The sequence below is a fragment of the Rhinatrema bivittatum genome, chromosome 3 (assembly GCF_901001135.1).
Source record: "Rhinatrema bivittatum chromosome 3, aRhiBiv1.1, whole genome shotgun sequence".
Classification (NCBI taxonomy): Eukaryota; Metazoa; Chordata; class Amphibia; order Gymnophiona; family Rhinatrematidae; genus Rhinatrema; species Rhinatrema bivittatum.
Genome location: NC_042617.1, coordinates 405,476,017 through 405,497,087, shown reverse-complemented (window position 1 = coordinate 405,497,087; position 21,071 = coordinate 405,476,017). Strand labels below are relative to the sequence as shown.

At 44.9% G+C, this 21,071-nt stretch overlaps 1 protein-coding gene across 1 annotated transcript in view; it reads right to left on the bottom strand.

Moving 5' to 3' along the window:
* LGSN (lengsin, lens protein with glutamine synthetase domain) overlaps positions 1–21,071 on the bottom strand; it is a 214,840-nt gene that overhangs the window by 169,038 nt on the left and 24,731 nt on the right. The window contains exon 2 of the mRNA XM_029596867.1: positions 1,589–1,620. Within this exon, the coding sequence (XP_029452727.1) occupies positions 1,589–1,620 (32 nt within the window). The remainder of the gene's footprint in view (positions 1–1,588; positions 1,621–21,071) is intronic.

The window sequence follows — 21,071 nt, the reverse complement described above, 5'->3', positions numbered from 1 at the left end:
CGTCTTCGCCTGAGGTCCATGTCCAGGTTTCTTCGTCTTCGTCCTGGTGTTCCTGCCCTCCTGATGTTCTTGCCTTCACTCCGTCTCGTCCTCGCTCTGGAGCCTTCTGGTCCGGTAGGCCGGGGGTCCCTCAGATGCAGTATTCCTGGGTGGACTAGGCTACCAGTGGACGGTTGTCCTGTGCTCCTGAACTGTGAAGCCTGATGTGTGTTCCTGCGCTGTCCCGCTCCCGTCGTGGTCCGTGACCAGCCTTGGGGCTGTGTAGGGCGCGTAACGGACAGGGTGGTCCGCGACTCAGTCCCGCGGGTGGCCTGAGTAGGGCGCCCTGAGAGACAGTACCAATGTCCTTGCCCTGTGTTAGCCTTTTGATGCCATGTGTCTTCGTCTGCCTTATCCAGCCATGTGTCTTGCTTCGGATGCAAGACACATGGCTGGATGCATTCCAGCCATGTATCCTCGTCTTGGATGCCGTCTGCATCAATCTAGTCAAGTGTCTCGTCTGCGATGCCGTCCGCATCGATCCTGGTGTCTTGTATCCACAGCCCTGGTGTCACATCTTCTGCCAAGTGTCTTCGTGCCATGTGATGCCGTTGCATCAACTCCAGTGTCTTCGTGTCAAGGCCCGTCTGCCCTCAACCTCAGGCCAGGCCTGCTGCTCCATGCTGCTCGCAGCAGGTCCGAAAGGGCCCGGAATGGTCGGAGGACCATTCACCTTCCAACATCCTCGGATGTTTGGCCATGGGAGCTTGCCGGCCTGGCAGAGGGTAGAGTGTTCAGCCATGCGGGGCCACCGTCAACCCTTGGTTCGGCCCTGGATGGCCGGGGTTGGGCTGAGGCCCATGGGCACACTAAAACCACCGATTTGTAACAGAATGCAAGGCCTTTCGAGGCCCTTACATAACATAAAGACACCTTGCAGCGTGTGTGAGTGTAAATAAGCAAAATTCTGGGAGAGTGAGTATATGATAAATACCTCCGGAGGGAGAAAGAAGATATATTGCCTCTGTAACATTAAAGATAGGGAAGTATTAATAATCAATGTATTTTTTCACAAAGCATAGTCAAGTTCAACTAGCCTGCATAGACCATACATAGTAAAACAGTAGCACACTGGTAGAAGATCACCAGGGTCAGTGTAATCAGTGTACACATTGTTGTTTTATTTAAAGTCAGGACACAATTTTGGCTTCTGATGGCATCTGTTCCAGAGAAGGTGGCTTCATCTAGCTGCTGCATTGTCGGAGAGTACCCTATGGCCACTTAAGCCGCGATCGCCAGCTATAAGGAGTCTAGCTACATACACCAGGTATAGCATGGAGTGAAGCGCAACTGAAAATAGATAAGTGCATGCACCAAACACTCACAGCTACAACAAAATGTTAGACATTTTTAACAAAAACTACACAAATATATAGCAACTGAGAAGCTCAGAGATAAAGAGAGAACACAGAGATATTGTGCACACATATAAGGAATGTCTTTAATAGAGAGGATACTGTAAATACAGAGAACAGAAGTAGAGTAAAGAAAGCAAGAGAAAGAGAGTTTATAGAGCCAAGACATTTAAACAAAGAGAGGTTATACTTACTTTTGGAATTTTCTTCAAGTATCCTGGAAATGCTGAAAAAAATATAACCAAAAAGAATCAAATTCTTTAATATTACAGTTTATTGCTCATACTTACTCCTAGATTCGTCAAAATGAGTTAATGCATTGATAATGATGCGATAAGAAAAAGGGGTATGTTTAGGGAAATTTTAGAATTACTGCACCATGCAATAACATACTGCTTTGCATTGGTAAACTTATCACACCCCATGTTTTCATATGAGAGAGAAAGAGAACCTATCTACAAGGCCTTCATATTAGTCAAATTCTTATATATCAATAGGATGGCCATCTAATAGCACGAGGTGAGGTGTTGGTGGTGGTATAGGGGCCAGTTTCTCATGTAGAGTGAGACGTATGAACCACAGTACACCTTAGTGAAGATTTGACATCACCCTAGCTTGATGGACTCTATAACAGGGTACCATCAAGCTAGGGCGAAATAACATCTCCCCTAGGTGTCTGCTCACACAGCTGTCCCCGCTGCCCTAAATTTCCCTAAACCAAAAGGAAGGAATAAAAAAGGAACTTACCTTGTTTTATTTTGGGGTTTTTTGGCGGGGGCAGCAGGGAAAATTCAGCTGGTGAGCAGACTCTGGAGAGGAGCAGATGCAAGGCCAGAAAAGGGGAGGAAGGGGAAAGCAAGTTTGTTTGCTTTTTAATTGGGAAAGCAGAGAAAAAAAAACCTAGATGCAGCAGTTGGAAGAGAGAGAAAAGAAAAAAAAGGTGGTAGCAGTGGTGGGGGGAAGAGGCTTTTCCCCCACAAAACCTGCTGCAGCGTGACCAGGGCAAGCAGCCAAGGGTGACTCAATGCAGAAGCATCTTGGGTTTGATAAAGCAGGATTATGTAGGGTTGGCGTTTGGGTGTGGTACAGGCTTGGCCAGCCTGGAGTGTATGCTCGTTGAGGTCCCCTGGTGGAGGGGAGACTGCAGCACTGGCTGTCATTATACCAGGGACAAGACAGCAAGAACAAGAACAGTTCTGAGCGGGGATCACTGGAGGCCCCTGCTGATAAGAAGGCACCATAGTCAGGGTATGTTGAGGCTGCATAGCAGTTGAAATTGTAACATAAACTAACCTTTCTCTGTTTTTGCGTTTTGGTAGGTGACACCTTGACTACTGGCACTGTTCATTCTTTATTAGTGTAAAATTGAAAAGGACTACAGCATAGACCAGGGTGTTATGCAGGTTGTTAATGATTAAACCTTTAGCATTCTGAAACTGAGTTTCTGTTGTCTGGATCACTGGTGAGTGGCTACCATTAGCATCGGATATGGTGTGCAAGGTGTTCATGTTGTGTGCCGTGATGCACAATGTGTCGGTGAGAAATTGTTTGAGTCTGCCTGACAACCAAGTCATGGAATGTGAGGTATTTGATCTGCAGGTGCAGCCTAGATCATGCTTATATTGCTATAGAGCCTCCTGGCTAAGTAGTGATTCATCACTTCAGCTGAATAAGTGAGGTATAAAGTTTCGATGCCAAAAATAGTACACGTTAAAGGTGTGTTCTTTTGGGAATAGGGGGAGGGAGTGGAACCTACCTTGGGTAAGCCACATTCTAATTTTTTTCTTTAATTCTCTTAAAGGATATGGCAGAGCTTGTGGGAGACACAAGGCTTTCCTAGCTAGTATGAAAGGGTGCTCCTCAACCTTATTTTTCATGGCAGATATATAAAGTTGTAATCATGTCAGTACCAAATACCTTGTATGTGACTTTTTGCACATCTGGGCAGAGACATACCTAGAGTATTTGGTACCTGGGGCGGATACTTCTTTAGCAGCAACCCCCCTCCCCCAATGTATAATTTAAACATTTCCTAAACATCGATAAAATATTTCAAAACAGCAGGCACATCAAATAACTCCCAATAATTAAAACTAATAAGAATTTTAAAAATCTCCCGTTCTCCATATCTGTCAGCCTAATATTGTTGTAGACTGGGAGCACGCACACACACACAATACGCTCCCTCTCTCTCTCATACACACACATACATTCTTGGTGAGAGACGGAGGGAGTGTGTGTGTGTGTGTGTGTGTGTGTGAGAGAGAGACACACACACACTTTCTCTGTACCTGTCTCACAAACAGACATGCTTCTTCCATCTCTCTCTCTCTCTCTCTCTCTCTCTCTCACACACACACACACACACACACACATGCTTCCTCTCTCTCTCTCTCTCTCACACACACACACACATTCAGACAAAAACTGAACTGGAAACCACAAGCCAGATTCTGTATGCAGTGCAACAATGGAAAACCAGAAAATCACTATTCTTCAAAACAATACAATCAAAAAATATAAATCAATCAGAATAGTAAAACCATACTAAAAATATACATTTCAAAACAGTTGAAAATAGAATAATATTCAATAATTAGATGCTCCTGTACAAATTTTTAAAACTTTCCTAAACATCGATAAAATATGTCAAAACAGCAGACACACCAAATAACACCCAATAATTAAAACTAATAAGGATTTTAAAAAGCTCCCGCTCTCCATATTTGTCATCCTAAGAATCTCTGTAAGGGACAAAGACCGGAGGGATGCGGCCAATTCAGAATACACTTTACTTTCTCGGGATCCATGCGGAAGCCACTGCTAGAAATTATGTACCCCAGGAAGGGTAAGCTCTCCTTTTCAAAAGTTCATTTCTCCAGCTTGGAGTATAGCTTATGGATCAGTAGTCTCTGGAGAACCTGGCTGAGATCAGCAGAAAAGAAGTGATAGCTCCGCAATTTTTTAATACCGCGGGGCTGGCACAGGAGAAGGAGCAGCAGCTGAGCACGCTCCCTCCTGCTCCTGGTCAGATCATGCACGGGCCTCTTCTTCCCTTCACTGCCGGTGGTATAGGTCCACTGGCGGCACTCGAGGCCTGCTTTCTTCCTCTGCAGCCGGAGTTTTTGGATGTTGACCCGGCAATTATGTTGACCCGGCAGTAGCCACAGAAGCATTCACGGAGCGGGATGCCAGTGGCCAGTGGTTGGTGTTCCACCTTCACGGAGTGGAAGGATGGAGGGCTGCCATCTCCAAATTTAAAAAAAAACAGGGGTGGGTAAGAGTATGTAAAATTAACAGTGAGTTCATAGGCTATAGGTATTACCAATTATTAGGCTTATTCAATATTTGTTGATAGTTAATGTGGCTTTCAATGCATACTTCACTTTCAATGCATATCCAGCATAGCTCTCTGCTTCAACGGCAGGGGAGAAGTAAAACTTAATACTTCACGCATATCCAACATAGCTCTCTGCTTCAACAGCAGGGGAGAAGTAAAACTGATACTTCAAGCATATCCAGCATAGCTCTCTGCTTAAACGGCAGGGGAAAAGTAAAACTAATAGTTCACGCTTATCCAGCATAGCTCTCTGCTTCAACGGCAAGGGAGAAGAAAAACTGATACTTCACGCATATCCAGCATAGCTCTCTGCTTCAACGGCAGGGGAGAAGAAAAACTAATATTTCACACATATCCAGCATAGCTTTCTGCTTCAACGGCAGGGGAGAAGAAAAACAACCAATAAGGGCTGAATAATATAATCTGGGTAAGCAAATAAGTATGGGTGTAGCATGCTTATTGCGGCGGTTACTACCCCTAACTAATCAAGCTTGATATTTCACTTGGATGCAGCTCCATCACTGCTCTCTACATTAATGGTGGGGGTGAAAGGGAAATAGAACCAAAGGTTACTAAGAGCCAAGAGAAACAGATAAGTATGAGAAAAAAGAAGAGTGAAGCTTGCTGGGCAGAGTGGATGGTGTTGAATATGGAGGCAAAGAAGACACTTCAGGCAGCTTTCATGGCAGGCAGGTAAAAGAGACTTGAGCACAATGCAGCGATCTCTTTTATTGTACATTCATACAAAGGCAGATGATGTGTCATTACATGATTGGCTACTTTCCCCATAGCAACAGATGAGTCCCTACACTATTGGCTTTGGCTCAGGGGGTGTGCACGGATCATCTCATTGGCTGCTGAAATCTATACCTCCTGACTTCGTCCTGCCTCTGACTAGGGAACACCCAGCCCCTCCCCCAGGAATTCAGGGCTAAGCACAAGCCAGAGAAATACATGATAGTCAGGTATCCTTTCCCAGGCAGAGACTTAAGCACAAGTGATGCTTTTATTCAGGCAAAGGTCAGGGAGAAGGGAAGTTAATGTTTAAACCCTGATGAAATGGCTTGCTGGCAAAGCTTATATTTCCCACATCTCACCCTTTCTGTTTTTGTTTAGGCAGCTCAGTAAAGCTTTAGACCCTTACTGAAATCTGTTATGTCTTGGTATGGGCTGGAAATAGGGGAAGGGGGATTATGGAGAGAAGAAAGCTGATTCGGTGTGGTGTGCCAGCTGCCGATGAGCTCCTGAATCTCCATATCACCCAGAGCTGGTGCAGCGTGGTGTGCCAACGCTGCAGGGCTCATGATTCCCTATTAGGCATCTTACAAGACATCTTTGTATCCGGGCTGAGAGCAAGGTTTCAGTATGGATATGAGGTTGGGTATGCACTGAATACAGCATCACAGGCAGATAATTAAGACAATTATGGTTATTATAATAGAAATCACCCTTTTGAGACCAGAATTATCAGGGAGCCAGGACCATAGCCAATCCCATGGAGAAGTTGGTATTCTGTCTGAAAGTGGTGCATCAGCAACCATGGTTTCTATCTGCTCTATAGTATGTGTGAGGTTTGCTTTATAGTCTGATATGTACACACAGCAATGAGATCCAATTAATGCACAAACACCACCCTTTAAAGCTAAAATGGTTTCTAAGGATAGCGGTTCTGAATGCTACTTCTCTATTCTGAGAGACTTCTGTTGTGAGTAGTTTTAATGCATGGACTGTCTGATTAAATAGGGCAGTCGTCCAGTTAGCTAGGATGTGTAAGTCCCTGTAATTCATAGCTGTTCCCATTGGGGGAAACAGGCTTCTAGCTATCTGAGTTTCTGTATACTTTTCTATGGGATTATTTATCGCCTCCCTTTTGTTACGGAGCCTTGCTTTGGGTAAATTTTTGACTGCATAGTATGAGGGGAGGATGTAGGCTAAAGTGCATCTGTCTCTCCATCTTGGGGAAATGTACATATATGCTCTACGCCCACATAACATCCATATGTTTCCTAACAGATTAGTGGTCATGTCATTGGTTATCATTTGGGCTATATAACTACAAAGGGTAAATCCCTCATCCCCTCTATACTTTCTGTACCTGCTTGGGTCTCCCACTGCACATCCTGAAATCTGCCAATTGCATACATATGTGGTATACTTATGTAAGTGTTCAGTGATTAATACAAAGGTTCAGTTAAATATGGAAATTTCCCACCTGAAGTCCCTTTCCATCCCCTGTATCATAGTCCCAACAAAGAGCGGCAGTCTCTTGAATACGGCTACCAATGTGTAGTATGGTATTATTAACTGGAGAGTTAATGAAAACACCTCTCTGTAAAGGATAATTAGTCCATACTGTAAGGTTAAATGGTACAGCATGCATCAGTAGTTCTCCGCAGGTTTGGGTTGGCATGTGTGTGCAGATCCAACAGTCTGTTCGATTCAACAGGTGTGAAAAGTTCTGTGCATCGAGGATGTACATGTTGTTCTGTCAGAGTCCTTGTTCTGAAATCGCCATAGCTGGAGAAATAAGGCAAAAGATGAGGGTGCAGAACACAATTGTTAATGAGTTGGCATTCAGGCAAGAAAAAGCGGCTAATAAGTTCTCTGGAGTTTTCTCAAGGCCTTGCTGTTCTAAGAGTTGTGTAGATTGGTTGGATAGGGCCTTGATCTGTCCCCAGGTCATGTGGTGCTGCTTTTTGCAAGGAGTCCGGTCTCTGTCCTTCTGAGGGCTGCGGAGTCTCATGGAGAAGTTGGGGATCGGGTCCTGTAGACCTGGACACCTTTCCATCTTTCCACGGCTTGATACCTGTGGAAGCAAGCAGAGAAACATATCCTCGTTCCCCATTTTAAGGGAACGGGACCGTACCAGACATTAAATATTCTATACAAAACTGATGGCTGTGGGTGACTAACCCTAGTCCCATAATGATTACTCATGGCTGTGTTCTTAAATTTGATATGTTTGGATGATTTAAAGTGATTTAAAACAATACTTTGTTCTTGTTCAGCCAGTCCTTCTTAGGGGGAAGATCCAGGGGCAATCCCTCCTTTTTCTTTGTGTTTGGTCCAGAGCTCTTCAGGGTATGATTTGCTCTCTCCACAAGGGCTTGCCCTGTGGTGTTGTAGGGGATGCCAAATAAGTATTTAATGTTCAATTATTGACAAAATTCATGCAAAGAAATGGCTGCAGTAAGCAGAGCCATTTTTCAGAACAGAGGGTAACCCCATTATCAAGAAAGTTTTTATGCAGTGATCAATTTTCATTCAGTAAAATAGCAATAAATGTAAATTAATCATTTAAAGGAAAAGTCATTTGCAGTAAGCTGGATCACAAATGACAAGTATGTCAGACATTATATTAAACATATGTTACACAAGACTGACATATATTCATTCATCCTGCAAATATTCATTTACACAAAACTGACACATATTCATATTCATTCTGCAAATATTCATTCATAGTCTTCTTGGCATCAAGACAGACAACAGATAACACATAATTTGAGCTAAAAATCTTATCAAAAAGTTATCAAAAACAAAATTAGATCAAGGATCAAAAGTCAAAAGGCATTAGAAAAATGTTAAAATAAACTGCAAAGTGTTCACCTTCACATCTCCTCATGGCAGGAAGGCTGTAAATCTGGAAAATATCAAAAACTGGCATACAGCAAAAATTTATTAAGGTAAGGATAAAAGTGAGCTTCTTACTTTTTTAACCTTGAAGAAATCAATTCTATTAGTCAATTTAATAAAATCAATTTGGATTTGCAAGAAAAGGCTTGGGAGGGATTGCTTTAGATGTAGCAACCTCTATCAGTAAAAATTTTAAGGTTCAGAATTCTGTATAAATTTGTGAAAAAGAAAATAAAACTGAAGTTTCTTTAATACAGAAGGTCTGTAGGCCTGAAAAATAAAAACTATTATACAACAGAATTATTAAAACAATAATATAATATAACCTGTAGAATAACATAGCGCCTCCTAGTGGAGACCCCATCATTACCTTATAGATTGCAACTATTGTTCCAGGTTGTAATCAATAATACTCTGAGCTTACTTTCAATGTGGAATATCAGAATAGAATTTCTTCATATAATTATTAGAATAGGAAATTAAACACGCTGTTCAGTAATCTCAGTTCAGTATTAAAGAAGTTTGAAAGTATGTTTGAAAGTATTAAAAAGATTAACAATAGATGAAGGGCTTAAAAGATTAACAACAGATGAAGGGCTTGTGTAGGAATGCATTGAAGGTTGAGGGAAAAGATTTGAGTTATAGCATATAGAAACTAGAGAGAGAAACTGCAGTACTGAGTTATAGCATATAGAAACTAGAGAGAGAAACTAAGTCCAGTTTTTTTTTTTTTTCAAAAGTTCTCCCTCCCTCCCCCATGAGTGGCAAGCAAGAGTTAACAGAAAGACAGTAAAGGGGGGGGAGGAGCAGTGTTTCTCAAAAGAAAAGAACTGCACCCAAGGAATTAATCCTTCAGTCAATAGGAACTTAAAGATAGCATTGTTTAACAATTTAGATAACATCAACCATAGACAATGGCTGGCAAGTTCTTGCTGATTTCTTATGGACTTGCTGATTTCTTGCAGACAGATTCTATTTTAATTTACTTTTGTCCTGAAAGGGAGAATTACAGTAAAAATATAAGTTCTGTACGCTAGCAATTCAAACAATTGCTATAAACTTAAATCTCAGAGAAATGGAGTCATTTTAAATGTGAGCCAAATTAATTTTGCAAGAGGGAAACTTTAACATGTAATTTACACAGTAATTGTTCAAATCTCAGTACAGTTTTAACATAAGGTTCTGCATTCACTTTGTGTGGGGAATATACTGTCAAAGTATGCAGATTTTTTGTAACTGAATATCAAAGACTAATAGAAACCATTTTTTCCAAATCTGTACTGTTTGTTAAGAGAAACCATTTTTTCCAAATCTGTACTGTTTGTTCAATTCCTTTGTTTAATCTGGTCTGCAATAGGTCATTGAAGTGTATAATTAAATCAATTTTTTCATAGTGATATTTTCTTTGCTTGTAACGCAGGAGTCTAATTAAATCCTTTTTTACATATTGATATTTTCTTTGCTTGTAACGCAGGAGTGCAGCTGCTTGGCCCAAGGTCTTATACGCTGATTTCTTTGAAGACCTGGGGGCATAGCCACTGCTCATGGCGCTCCGGGCTGCACTCAACTCTATTGCTGCCACACCCAGCTCTTGAATCCCTTTTGTAATAGGAGAGGCTTGAATCCCTTTCAATAATTCCTCTCTTGTGAGATTTCCATGTTCTAGATGAAATCCCATGCTGACCGCGGCACATAAATTGTTACCGGGAGCAGTGGTTTGAGATGGTAATTTACCTGGACAAATTGGTGATGCAGAGTCAATGACTGTCTCAGGCAATGGCAAATGGGGGTAGAGGGAGTGGTTGGTGGGGGAAGGGGGTTGCAGGCAAGATGGAGTGAGGCTAGTTTTTCTGACCTCAGTGTTTTCAGTTTCCTGGGGCCTTTTCTCTGAGATGGACGCAGAGGAAGCCACAGCTTGAAGTCCTAATAATTCTTTTTCTGTAAGGTTTTCTATCTGCTGTTTCAGCTGAAATTCAATGCTAATCACCTCACCCAGGCCAGGTTGTGGCTCAATTGTTCTCAAGGACTGCTTTTCTAAAGAAGTGGGGAAGGTGTGAATGGGCTTGGGTGTGGGTATGGAGAGCTGATACAAAGAATTTGCTGTCTCTGAGGGAGACTGAACATAAGATGGGGGAAGGGTATTCTGATTGAGTCTGCCTGCTTCTAAAAGCACATGGTTTGAAACTGCTGTCTTGGAACTTTTTTTTCCTATGTGTTCTATGGCCTCTGTACATTTTTGCCATAACAATAACTGCCTGATTGGGGACCTTGGAGCCGTATGAAGACAATTGCCTATTAAAATCCAGTCCTGGATATTTAGAGTTCCAGCCTCCATTGAATACCAAGGGCAACGACAAGCTATTTCACTTATTAATTTTTCTAAGTCCCCCAGGCTGATTTGCGCTATTTTTCTTCTGGTGATGAAATAATGATTATTGATTATTTTCTGCAGCTCCCTGGCATGTAGCCTCTGCTGTACAGTCAAATCACTGCCCATGCTCATGAATGTGGGGAACAAACTTGCTGAAAAATACTTAAAAATTACTAAAAAGTACTTTTTAAAAATATTACGATTGCAAATCTGTTGAACGGTACGTACCTAGGCTTTGACCAGCCGAAATAAGCATGGAGTTTATCATCACGTCGCGGGATCACCAGATGTTGAATATGGAGGCATAGAACACACTTCAGGCAGCTTTCATGGCAGGCAGGTAAAAGAGACTTGAGCACAATGCAGCGCTCTCTTTTATTGTACATTCATACAAAGGCAGATGATGTGTCATTACATGATTGGCTACTTTCCCCCATAGCAACAGACGAGTCCCTACACTATTGGCTTTGGCTCAGGGGGTGTGCACGGATCATCTCATTGGCTGCTGAAATCTATACCTCCTGACTTTGTCCTGCCTCTGACTAGGGAACACCCAGCCCCTCCCCCAGGAATTCAGGGCTAAGCACAAGCCAGAGAAATACATGATAGTCAGGTATCCTTTCCCAGGCAGAGACTTAAGCACAAGTGATGCTTTTATTCAGGCAAAGGTCAGGGAGAAGGGAAGTTAATGTTTAAACCCTGATGAAATGGCTTGCTGGCAAAGCTTATATTTCCCACAGATGGGCCGTTTGGTTTTCTTCTGCCGTCATTTCTATGTTTCTATGTTTCTATGTTTCAATTCATTCAGGATTCTCCGGGCCAAATCCGGAGAGTTCCCAGATTTGCCACAGGGCCTCTTCTTCTGTCGCTGGCTCCCAGAGCACCGGTGGCAACACTGGACCTGTTGTTTGCCGCTGCGCTGGCTCCAAGAAATGCCGGCGGCACTGCTGGCCTTTGCCACTGCAGGTCCTTGCTTTGGCTGGTGGGGTTTCCCCTGCCACGTCACTGTTCCACACTGCTGCAGGACCTTCCTTCCAGCGGAAATGGTGCCACTTCCCCTGTTGCCACCTGGGGTGGACCGCCCCCCCTCCCTTAGTACACCTCTGCATCTGGGAATTTGACTATTCATTTAATTTGAGATACTTGGACTATTGAAGTTAAGACACAATCATTTAGAAGTTAAAATGTTGCTCAATAAATCCATTGACAAATTGTTGAGCAAAATCTCCAATAATAAAATTAGGCTAGTAAGAGAAAATGGAAGGCATATTTCAGTTTCAGTTAATAAAATTGCTCTGAGTATGGATCTATTTTCAGAAAATGTAGCGTTTGAGTTTAAAACAATGGACATTAATCAGATGAATTCAAAGGGTATCATTTAATGTTAAGACCCTGAGATTAGGTGACATGTTCAATCTTTGTTACTATGCTGGAGAAATAATATAATTCTTTTTAACTTTTAAAATAAGTTTAAACAAAAAAGTCCAGTTTGCCATCTCTGAGGGCATGAGAATAATTTAATTTCCCTATCTATTTATTTATTTATTATTTTTATATACCGACATTCGATCTGAGATATCACATTGGTTTACATTCAGGTACTGTAGGTATTTCCCTATCCTTTTCAATCCTTGGCTTCTCTGCTGAGCCTGCCAATAATATTTTCAGTTAGGGTCAAATTGTAATGGTGTTTTTTGTGATGTGGACTCCTGTCTACTGGGAACTTGACTCATCCCCATAACTAATCTTACATAGGCTACTGCACAGCTTTGGGAGGGTAATAACTTTCAGCTACCTATGACAGATTTGATCCCATGAAAGGCTCTATAACTCTGTGCCAATTCCCTTAACACATCCAATACCCCTAGAATAATAAAATCTTCCTTGAACTTCGCATATATAATAGAGATGTGAATCGGTTCCGATTCCGGTTCCGATTCACATGTGGGTTTTTTTTCATCGGGCCCGATCGCAGTTTTGTTTATCGGCTGCGCCCGAGCCGATAAACAAAAAACCCACCCCGACCCTTTAAAACTAATACCTTAGCTACCCCCACCCTCCCGACCCCCCAAAAAACTTTTTACAGGTACCTGGTGGTCCAGTGGGGGTCCCTGGAGAGATCTCCCACTCCCAGGCCATCGGCTGCCACTAATCAAAATGGCGCCGATGGCCCTTTGCCGTTACCATGTGACAGGGTATCCGTGCCATTGGCCGGACCCTGTCACATTGTAGGAGCACTGGATGGCCGGCGCCATCTTGTGCTCCTACCATGTGACGGGGCTGACCAATGGCACCGGCAGCCCCTGTGACATAGTAAGGGCAAAGGCTATTGGCGCCATTTTGATTACTGGCAGCCGATGGCCCGAGTGCAGGAGATCGCTCCCGGACCCCCGCTGGACGACCAGGGGCTTTTGGCAAGTCTTCGGGGACCCTCCTGACCCCCACAAGACTTGCCAAAAGTCCAGCGGGGATCCGGGAGCGACCTCCTACACTCAGACCATCGGCTGCCAGTATTCAAAATGGCGCCGATAGCCTTTGCCCTTACTATGTCACAGGGGCTACCGGTGCCATTGGTCAGCCCCGTCACATGGTAGGAGCACAAGATGGCGCCGGCCATCCAGAGCTCCTACCATGTGACAGGGTCCGGCCAATGGCACGGATACCCTGTCACATGGTAACGGCAAAGGGCCATCGGCGCCATTTTGATTAGTGGCAGCCGATGGCCCGGGAGCGGGAGATCGCTCCAGGAACCCCCACTGGACCACCAGGTACCTGTAAAACGTTTTTGGGGGGGGTCGGGAGGAAGCTAAGGGATTAGTTTTAAAGGGTTGGGGTGGGTTTAGGGGTTATTTTTGTGTGCCGTTTTTCCTGCCCTCCCCCAAAACGATAAGAGAACCCCCTGATCAATATCGTGGGGTTTTCCTATTGTTTTGGGGGAGCCCCCGATTTCTGATGATTTTGAAAATATCGTCCGATATTTTCAATCGCCTGAAGCCCGATTAACATCCCTAATATTTAATAAATACCTAGCAGTGGAAATAAATGACAAAGCTCTTCTTTCACTCAAATGTGAATCTCAGAAAATTTTCTAGCAAAAAAACATTCATTGACATAATTAAAATTAATCACAGCCTAAATTTTAAAATGATACTCCAAAATCACATAAACACCCTATAAGCAATTTTTGGTTCCAACTTTCATTCTGAATAGTTTAATATATTGTCAATCTGTGTTCATTATGTATGAGTGTCAGGGGCAGCACGGACTGAACCCATGGCCTTTGGTGTTCAAGGCTAAGGGATCTTGTAGTGGCACAACAGGGACCCTGAATTATCATGAAATTTCTAGTAAATACCAAGCAAAGCAAAGTTAAGGAACCCGCCGCTGAAAGCTCTCTATTGGACCATATAGAGGGATGTATATAAGGAGCTCTAGTCTGATACATGTTTGCTGGTCCAACAGCCCACACAGAGTTTGCTCTGTGGTTTCCTGTTGCCTGGCCATGTTCCTGCGTGTTGTAGTGGTGGATCCTTGGACTGAGATGAGGTTGCACCACCTGCAGGGGGGAGCCCTGCAGGTCCTAGTCATCAGCAGGCAGAACTGGCTGGTGCAGAGACCCAACAGGACCTTCATCAATACCAGTCCACGTTCCCCTTAGGTTGAGCTCTTGGGTGACAGGGCCAGCTGGACTTAGGCACAGGTCTCCAATGATGAGAAATCCCATGATGGACAGCAGGTGGAAACAGAGTCAAGATGTTCCAAGCGTCGGGGCAGGTAGCCAACAGCGGAGCCCAGGAGATGTACCAAGGGTTGAAGCAGGCAGCAATCAAGCGAAGTCTGGGAAATGACCCAAATGTCAAGGCGGGCGGCAATCCAGCAAAGTCCAGAGGAGGTCCAAAGACAAGGCCAAGAAGCAATCCAGGAGAAAACAAGACAAAGGCCAGGAGTCAGGAATGCGGAGTCAGGCAACAAGCTACTCTCTAGTAATTCGACCCTTTGCTGAGGCAAGGACTGGCCTTTAGTAGTCCCTAAGCGATGATGTCATTGGTGAGGACCGCGGGGCATTTCCCGCCACGGGCCCTTTAAATAAAGCAGGGAGGTGCGCACACATGCCTAAGGAAATGTGGTAGGGAATGGAAGTCGGCGGCATGGTTGATGGCTCCGGGCCACGAAGAGGAGGTGCGGCATCGGTGGTGGTTCCCCGCTGCCAAGAGAGAACCTGGGGCTGGTCCGGCCATGGTGACATGGCGACAAGTGAGTGAAGCTGACCACGGGGCTCCCCGGCTGGCTAGCGCAACAGTACCCCCTCCTCTAAACCCCCCTCCCAAGAGTTTAGGCTTCTTGGAATGAGAGGCATGGAACTGTTTGAGCAATTTCTTGTATAGTATGTTGGAAGCAGGTTCTCAGTTATTTTCCTCTGGGCCATATCCCTCTCAGGATATCAAATATTCCCACTTCTTGTTTTGCCGGCAAACGTCCAGGACCTCTCTCACTTGGTATTATTGATCTTCCTCAGAAGAAATCTCTGAGAGTTCCAGAACCCTTTGGGTAGGACAAGACAGCACTAGAGGTTTGAGAAGAGAAATGTGGAATACCTTATGGATCTACAGGGAAGCTGGTAGGCATAATTGATAGGTGAAGGGACCTATCTGCCGGATAATAGAAAAGGCCCGATGTAGCGAGGTGTGAGTCTCATGGAGGGTACCCTAAGCCGGATATGGTGGGTACTTAACCAGACCTTTTCTCCAGACTTGAATTGTGGGGCTATGCACCGGTGCACATTTGTTGTTGTTTTTTTTTTTTGCTTTAAGGGCGGCCTTCTGTATCATAGGTTCAGTCCAGATCAATAACTCCTGAAGTTTGTGCATGGTCAGTTGAGTGCTGGGAAAGCAACAGATAGCAGAATGGATAAGAACATAAGAACATAAGAACATGCCATACTGGGTCAGACCAAGGGTCCATCAAGCCCAGCATCCTGTTTCCAACAGTGGATAAGAACATAAGAACATGCCATACTGGGTCAGACCAAGGGTCCATCAAGCCCAGCATCCTGTTTCCAACAGTGGCCAATCCAGGCCATAAGAACCTGGCAAGTACCCAAAAACTAAGTCTATTCCATGCTACCATTGCTAGTAAAAGCAGTGGCTATTTTCTAAGTCAATTAATAGCAGATGATGGACTTCTCCTCTAAGAATTTATCCAATCCTTTTTTAAACACAGCTATACTAATGGCGGGACCGGTTACCATCCATAGACAATCAGGAATGGAGAGGCCCTGGTGGCAACGTTGGTATGAGAGTTGTGGGAGAATTCAACCCACAGTAAAAGAGTGGTCCAGTTGTCTTGTCGCTCGTTGATGAATGATCTCAGGAAGGTCTTAAGTGAGCGGTTTGTGCGTTCCACCTGACCATTAGCTTGTGGGTGGTAAGCTGTGGTAAAGTCCAATGTAATATATTGAACTTTCAACACAGAAAAAGCCAATATTTAGCTGTGAACTGAACTCCCCGCTCCAAGACAATGTGCCGAGGTAGCCCATGTAGATGGAAAATATGGGTGGTAAACAATCTTGCCAGCTCTGGTGCAGAGGGAAGGACAGGGAGAACCATGAAATGGGCCATTTTAGAGAAACAGTCAATAACGACCCAAATAACATGGCATCCGTTAGAGAGGGGAGGTCCACCCCAAAGTCTGTGGACAGATGGGTCCAGGGTTCTGTGGGGGCTGCCAATGACTGTAACAGCCCCCAAGGTTGTCCCACCATAGGTTTTTGCTGGACGCAGGTAGGATAAGAGTCCATGTAGGCCTTGACGTCACTCTGCATCTGTGGCCACCAGTAACACTGTTGGAGTAGTGCAAGGGTCTGGGCTCAACCAGGATCTCCTGCTACATGAGCATCGTGGGACCATTCCAAAAGGTTCTGACGGAGACAGCATGGGAGGACCATCTTTCCTAGAGGAACAGTTATGGAAGTAGCCAGGAGAATCCATGCTGGATCAGTAATGTGGCCCAGAGGTTCAGGCATATCTTCAACTTCGAATGAACGGAAGAGAGCATCTGCTCAAATGTTCTTGATGACCGGCCTGTATCTTACCTCGAAGTCAAAGCTAGCGAAAAACAGGGACCATCAGGTTTGATGAATGTTTAATCGTTGAGCATGGCAAAGATGTTCCAGGTTTTTGTGGTCAGTATATATCGTGATGCTGTGTTTAACTTCCTCCAACCACAGTCGCCACTCCTCTAGGGCCATCTTTATGGCTAGTAGTTTATCTTTAATGCCATAATTTCGTTCAGCCAGGGAAAACTTTCGAGAGAAGAATGAGCAAGGATGGAGGACTCCCTTGTCAGAGAGTTGGCTCAAAACAGCCCCCCCCCCCCCCCCACAGAGGAGACATCAACCTCTAGAATGAAAGGGCATGTGGGGTCAGGGTGGTGGAGGCATGGTTCCTGGAGGAAGGCCTGCTTTAGCTTCAGAAAGGCAGTGACTGCCTCTGGAGGCCAGTCCTTGGTGTTTGCCCCATTCCTGGTGAGTGCTGTAAGGGGTGCCACAATCTGAGAGTAGTTGGGAATAAAGTGTCGGTAGAAGTTTGCAAATCCCAAAAATCTCTGTAAGGGATGAAGACCGGAGGGTTGCAGCCAATTCAGAATACACTTTACTTTCTCGGGATCCATGCGGAAGCTGCTTCTGGAAATTATGTACCCCAGGAAGGGTAAGCTCTCCTTTTCAAAAGTGCATTTCTCCAGCTCAGCATATAGCTTATGGACCCGTAATCTCTGGAGAACCTGGCAGACGTCGTGACGATGAGAAGGGAGGTCTTTGGAGAAGAGGAGAATATCATCTAGGTAAACCACCACGCATCCATATAGGAGGACCCTGAAGATCTCATTTATCATGCTTTGGAATACAGTGGGAGTGTTGCATAGGCCAAAGGGCATGACTAGGTATTCGTGTTGCCCATCTAGTGTATTGAACACGGTCTTCCACTCATCACCTTGCTTGATCCAAATGAGATTGTAGGCCCCATGCAAATCCAGCCTTGTGAATATCTTGCCCCTTGCAGTCGATCCAATAGTTCCGGGATAAGCGGCAAGGGATATCGGTCCTTCTTGGTTATAGTGTTTAGACCCCTGTAGTCTATACAGGGGCGTAACATCCCATCCTTCTTGGTTACAAAGAAGAACCCCGTGCCTGCCGGAGATGTGGAAGGCCTGTTGAATCCTTTGTTGAGATTTTCTTGAATATATTAGGACATGGCTTTGGTCTCCGGAAGAGATAGGGGATACACCCTTCCCCATGGTGAGATGGTCCCTAGCACAAGGTTAATGGCACAGTCGAAGGAACGGTGCTCTGGCAAGGTCTCTGTCACCTTCTTATAATAAACGTCCGCATACTTCAGTGGCAGTCCCAGTGAAGTCATGGCAAGCGGAACAGAAGGGGGAGGCTTAACCAGAAGGAGGCATGAGGTGTGGCAATGAGGACTCCACCTTGTCAACTGGAGGGATCCCCAGTCAAAGCTAAGGGAGTGCAGTTGTAACCAGGGTGGTCCCAGCACAATCGGGTGTATGGCCTTCAGTGTAGAATGCCGGTGTGGAGCCACAGTGGCACAGTTATCGCGGTGATCCGACCTGGCAGAGGCTCTCCGTAGATAGAAGAAATAATCAGCGGTGAGTCCCTGGGGGACCATCGGTAGTTTCAGGTGGTCCACTAGGGCCTTCATGATGAACTTTCCCCCTGCACCAGAGTCCACCAGCGCGAGGGTGGAAAATTTGTGTTCATCCATAGTTATTGCCACTAGAAGTGGCAATAACTATGGATGAACACAAATTTATTATAATAATAAGTTATTGCCACTAGAAGTGGCAATAACTTATTATTATATTTATTTATATTTATTTATATTTATAATATATATTTTATTTATATATTATTATTATAATAACAAAAATCTCAACAAAATAAAATAAATAGAAGTGTAAGTTGGAGAGCGGGATTGGTATAGCCCAGGATTATCTCACCACTGACTCCTAGGTTTGGGCATTTCCCTGCTTCACTGGACATTGAGCCAGCAGGTGCCCCTTCCCTGTGCAGTAAAAGCAGAGTCCGAAGTTACGACTATGGAGCTTCTTCTCCTGTGTGAGGTGGCTCTGCCTGAGCTGCATTGGTTCTTCATGGCATTTGAGGCAGGGGTTGCCATGGGTATTGGAAAGGGGACGTGAAAACGATGGAGCGAGTTGCACGTGCCTTTGCTGGAGGCCCCGGTCAATTCTCCCAGCTAGATAAGGTAGTTCTTGGGCTGCCAATTCATCCTTGATTCGAGGATAGTCCTTCCAAAAAAATGCTCCTGAGACTGTCCTCCCTCCAATTCAGTTCTGTAGCGATGGTACGAAATTCGATGGCATAGTCTGTCAGAATCCTGGTACCCTGTCATAGGTGCAGCAGGTCAGATCCACTGTGTCCAGTGGGGGGGAAGGCCAAGCCAGTTCCTTCCCGTCAAGGAGGGAGAGGATGAAGGTCATTTTAATGGTGTCGATGGAGAACTGCATGGGTTGAAGAGAGAAGTGCATAAAGCACTGATTTAAGAAACTCCAGCACAGCTTGGAATCCCCTGAGTACCTGGGTGGTACCAGAAGGTGGAAGGTAGGTGCTGCCAGTATAGTTTAGGGAGCTGCCGGAGCCGTGGTTCCTATCATGGTGTGGTGGCATTGAGATGGGCGCTGAGGTGCTCCATGGAACCTGCCAGGACTTCCAGAAATTTCTGTTGTTGCTGAATCTTCTGCGCTAAGCCTGGAATGGCCTGGAGGCCTGAGAGATCCGCCGGGTCCATGGCCTCATGTTGTAGCGGTGGACTTTGGACCAAGACGAGGTTGATGCCACCTGCAGGGGGGAGCCCTGCAGGTGGCATCAACCAGATGCATCAACCAGATGCATCAACCAGATGCATCAACCAGATGGAACTGGCCAGTGAGGAAACCTAACAGGACCTTCACCAATACCAGCCCTCGTTCCCCGCAGGTTGAGCCCTTGGGTGCTGGGGCTGGCTGGACTTAGGCACAGGTCTCCAAAGTCAAGGAATCACACAATGGACAGCAGTCATGGGATAGGAGGCAATGTCCTGTTGTGTACTACAAGTTGGTTAAAAGACAGGAAACAGAGAGTAGGATTACATGGTCAGTTTTCACAGTGGAAAAAGATAAACAGTGGAGTACCTCAGGGATCTGTACTTGGACTGGTGCTTTTTAATAAATGTATAAATGATCTGGAAAGGGGTACTCCGAAACAGAGCAGAGGAATTTGCCTCCAGACAGGTCCAGACTGGTTGAGCAGATATGCTGATCAGAAACCTCACAAAGCTCTAAATTTTTCTCCATACCTATCTTCTGCTAATCTAGCAGAGCTGAATGAATCTTCTGTACTGACTCCACGGAACTGCACATGTGGTTACATTTCTTCTCTCTTGTGAAATAGCACTAACCCTCCTGCCACAGCAAATCTCACTGCCATGTCCAGAAGGTAGGGAAAGCTGCTCCTTAGGCCCCCATGCCAATGCAGTTGCCCTGTCCATAGCTCCAAACAACTGCACCAGGCTTCACTACTCCCCTTTTGTGCCTTTTATTTTTAACACCTCCGCTGTTTTACACAGGTTTCTTCCCACGCTCTGCCAGAGAAGCCACTATGCCACCAAACCTCTCTGTGGCCGCTCACTAATACTCCCAGGCACCAGTTGAGCACACTTCCTCCATAGCGGCTCTTTCACGGCCTGCTCTGCCATCAAGCCTGCACAGCTTAACTTTTTTTCTTCAAACCCAGACAAACAATAACCAGGATAAGTTTCCTTAGGCTAGAGAATAAGACAGGATGCCAATAGAAAGGGGGGGGGGGGGAGAAGGGGCCAGGGGGCCAGGGGGCCAGGGCAAGAAAAGAAAAACTGTACCCCAAATTCAAGGTTAGATACTGGAACTGTTCTACCAAAGGAAGAAGTAAGCGCTTTCACTTTGAAAGCTGTTTCCATCATGCATTCCCCCTTAGAAAAGATGGAAACCACTCCTTAAGAGATTCCATCTATTTATGTAGGCCTCAATCCACAGCATGGGATGCTCACCCAACATCTGCAGGATACAGAGAACACTTGCAGGCTGGTATCAGCATGGAGGTATAATAAGAACACAACATAAGACTTGCCATACTGGATCAGACCAAAGGTCCATCAAGCCAAGTATCCTGTTTCTAACAGTGGCCAATGCAGGTCACAAGTACGTGGCAGGATCCCAAGGGGTAGATAGGTTCCAAGCTGCTTATCCTAAGAATAAACAGTAGATTTCTGCAACTCTACTT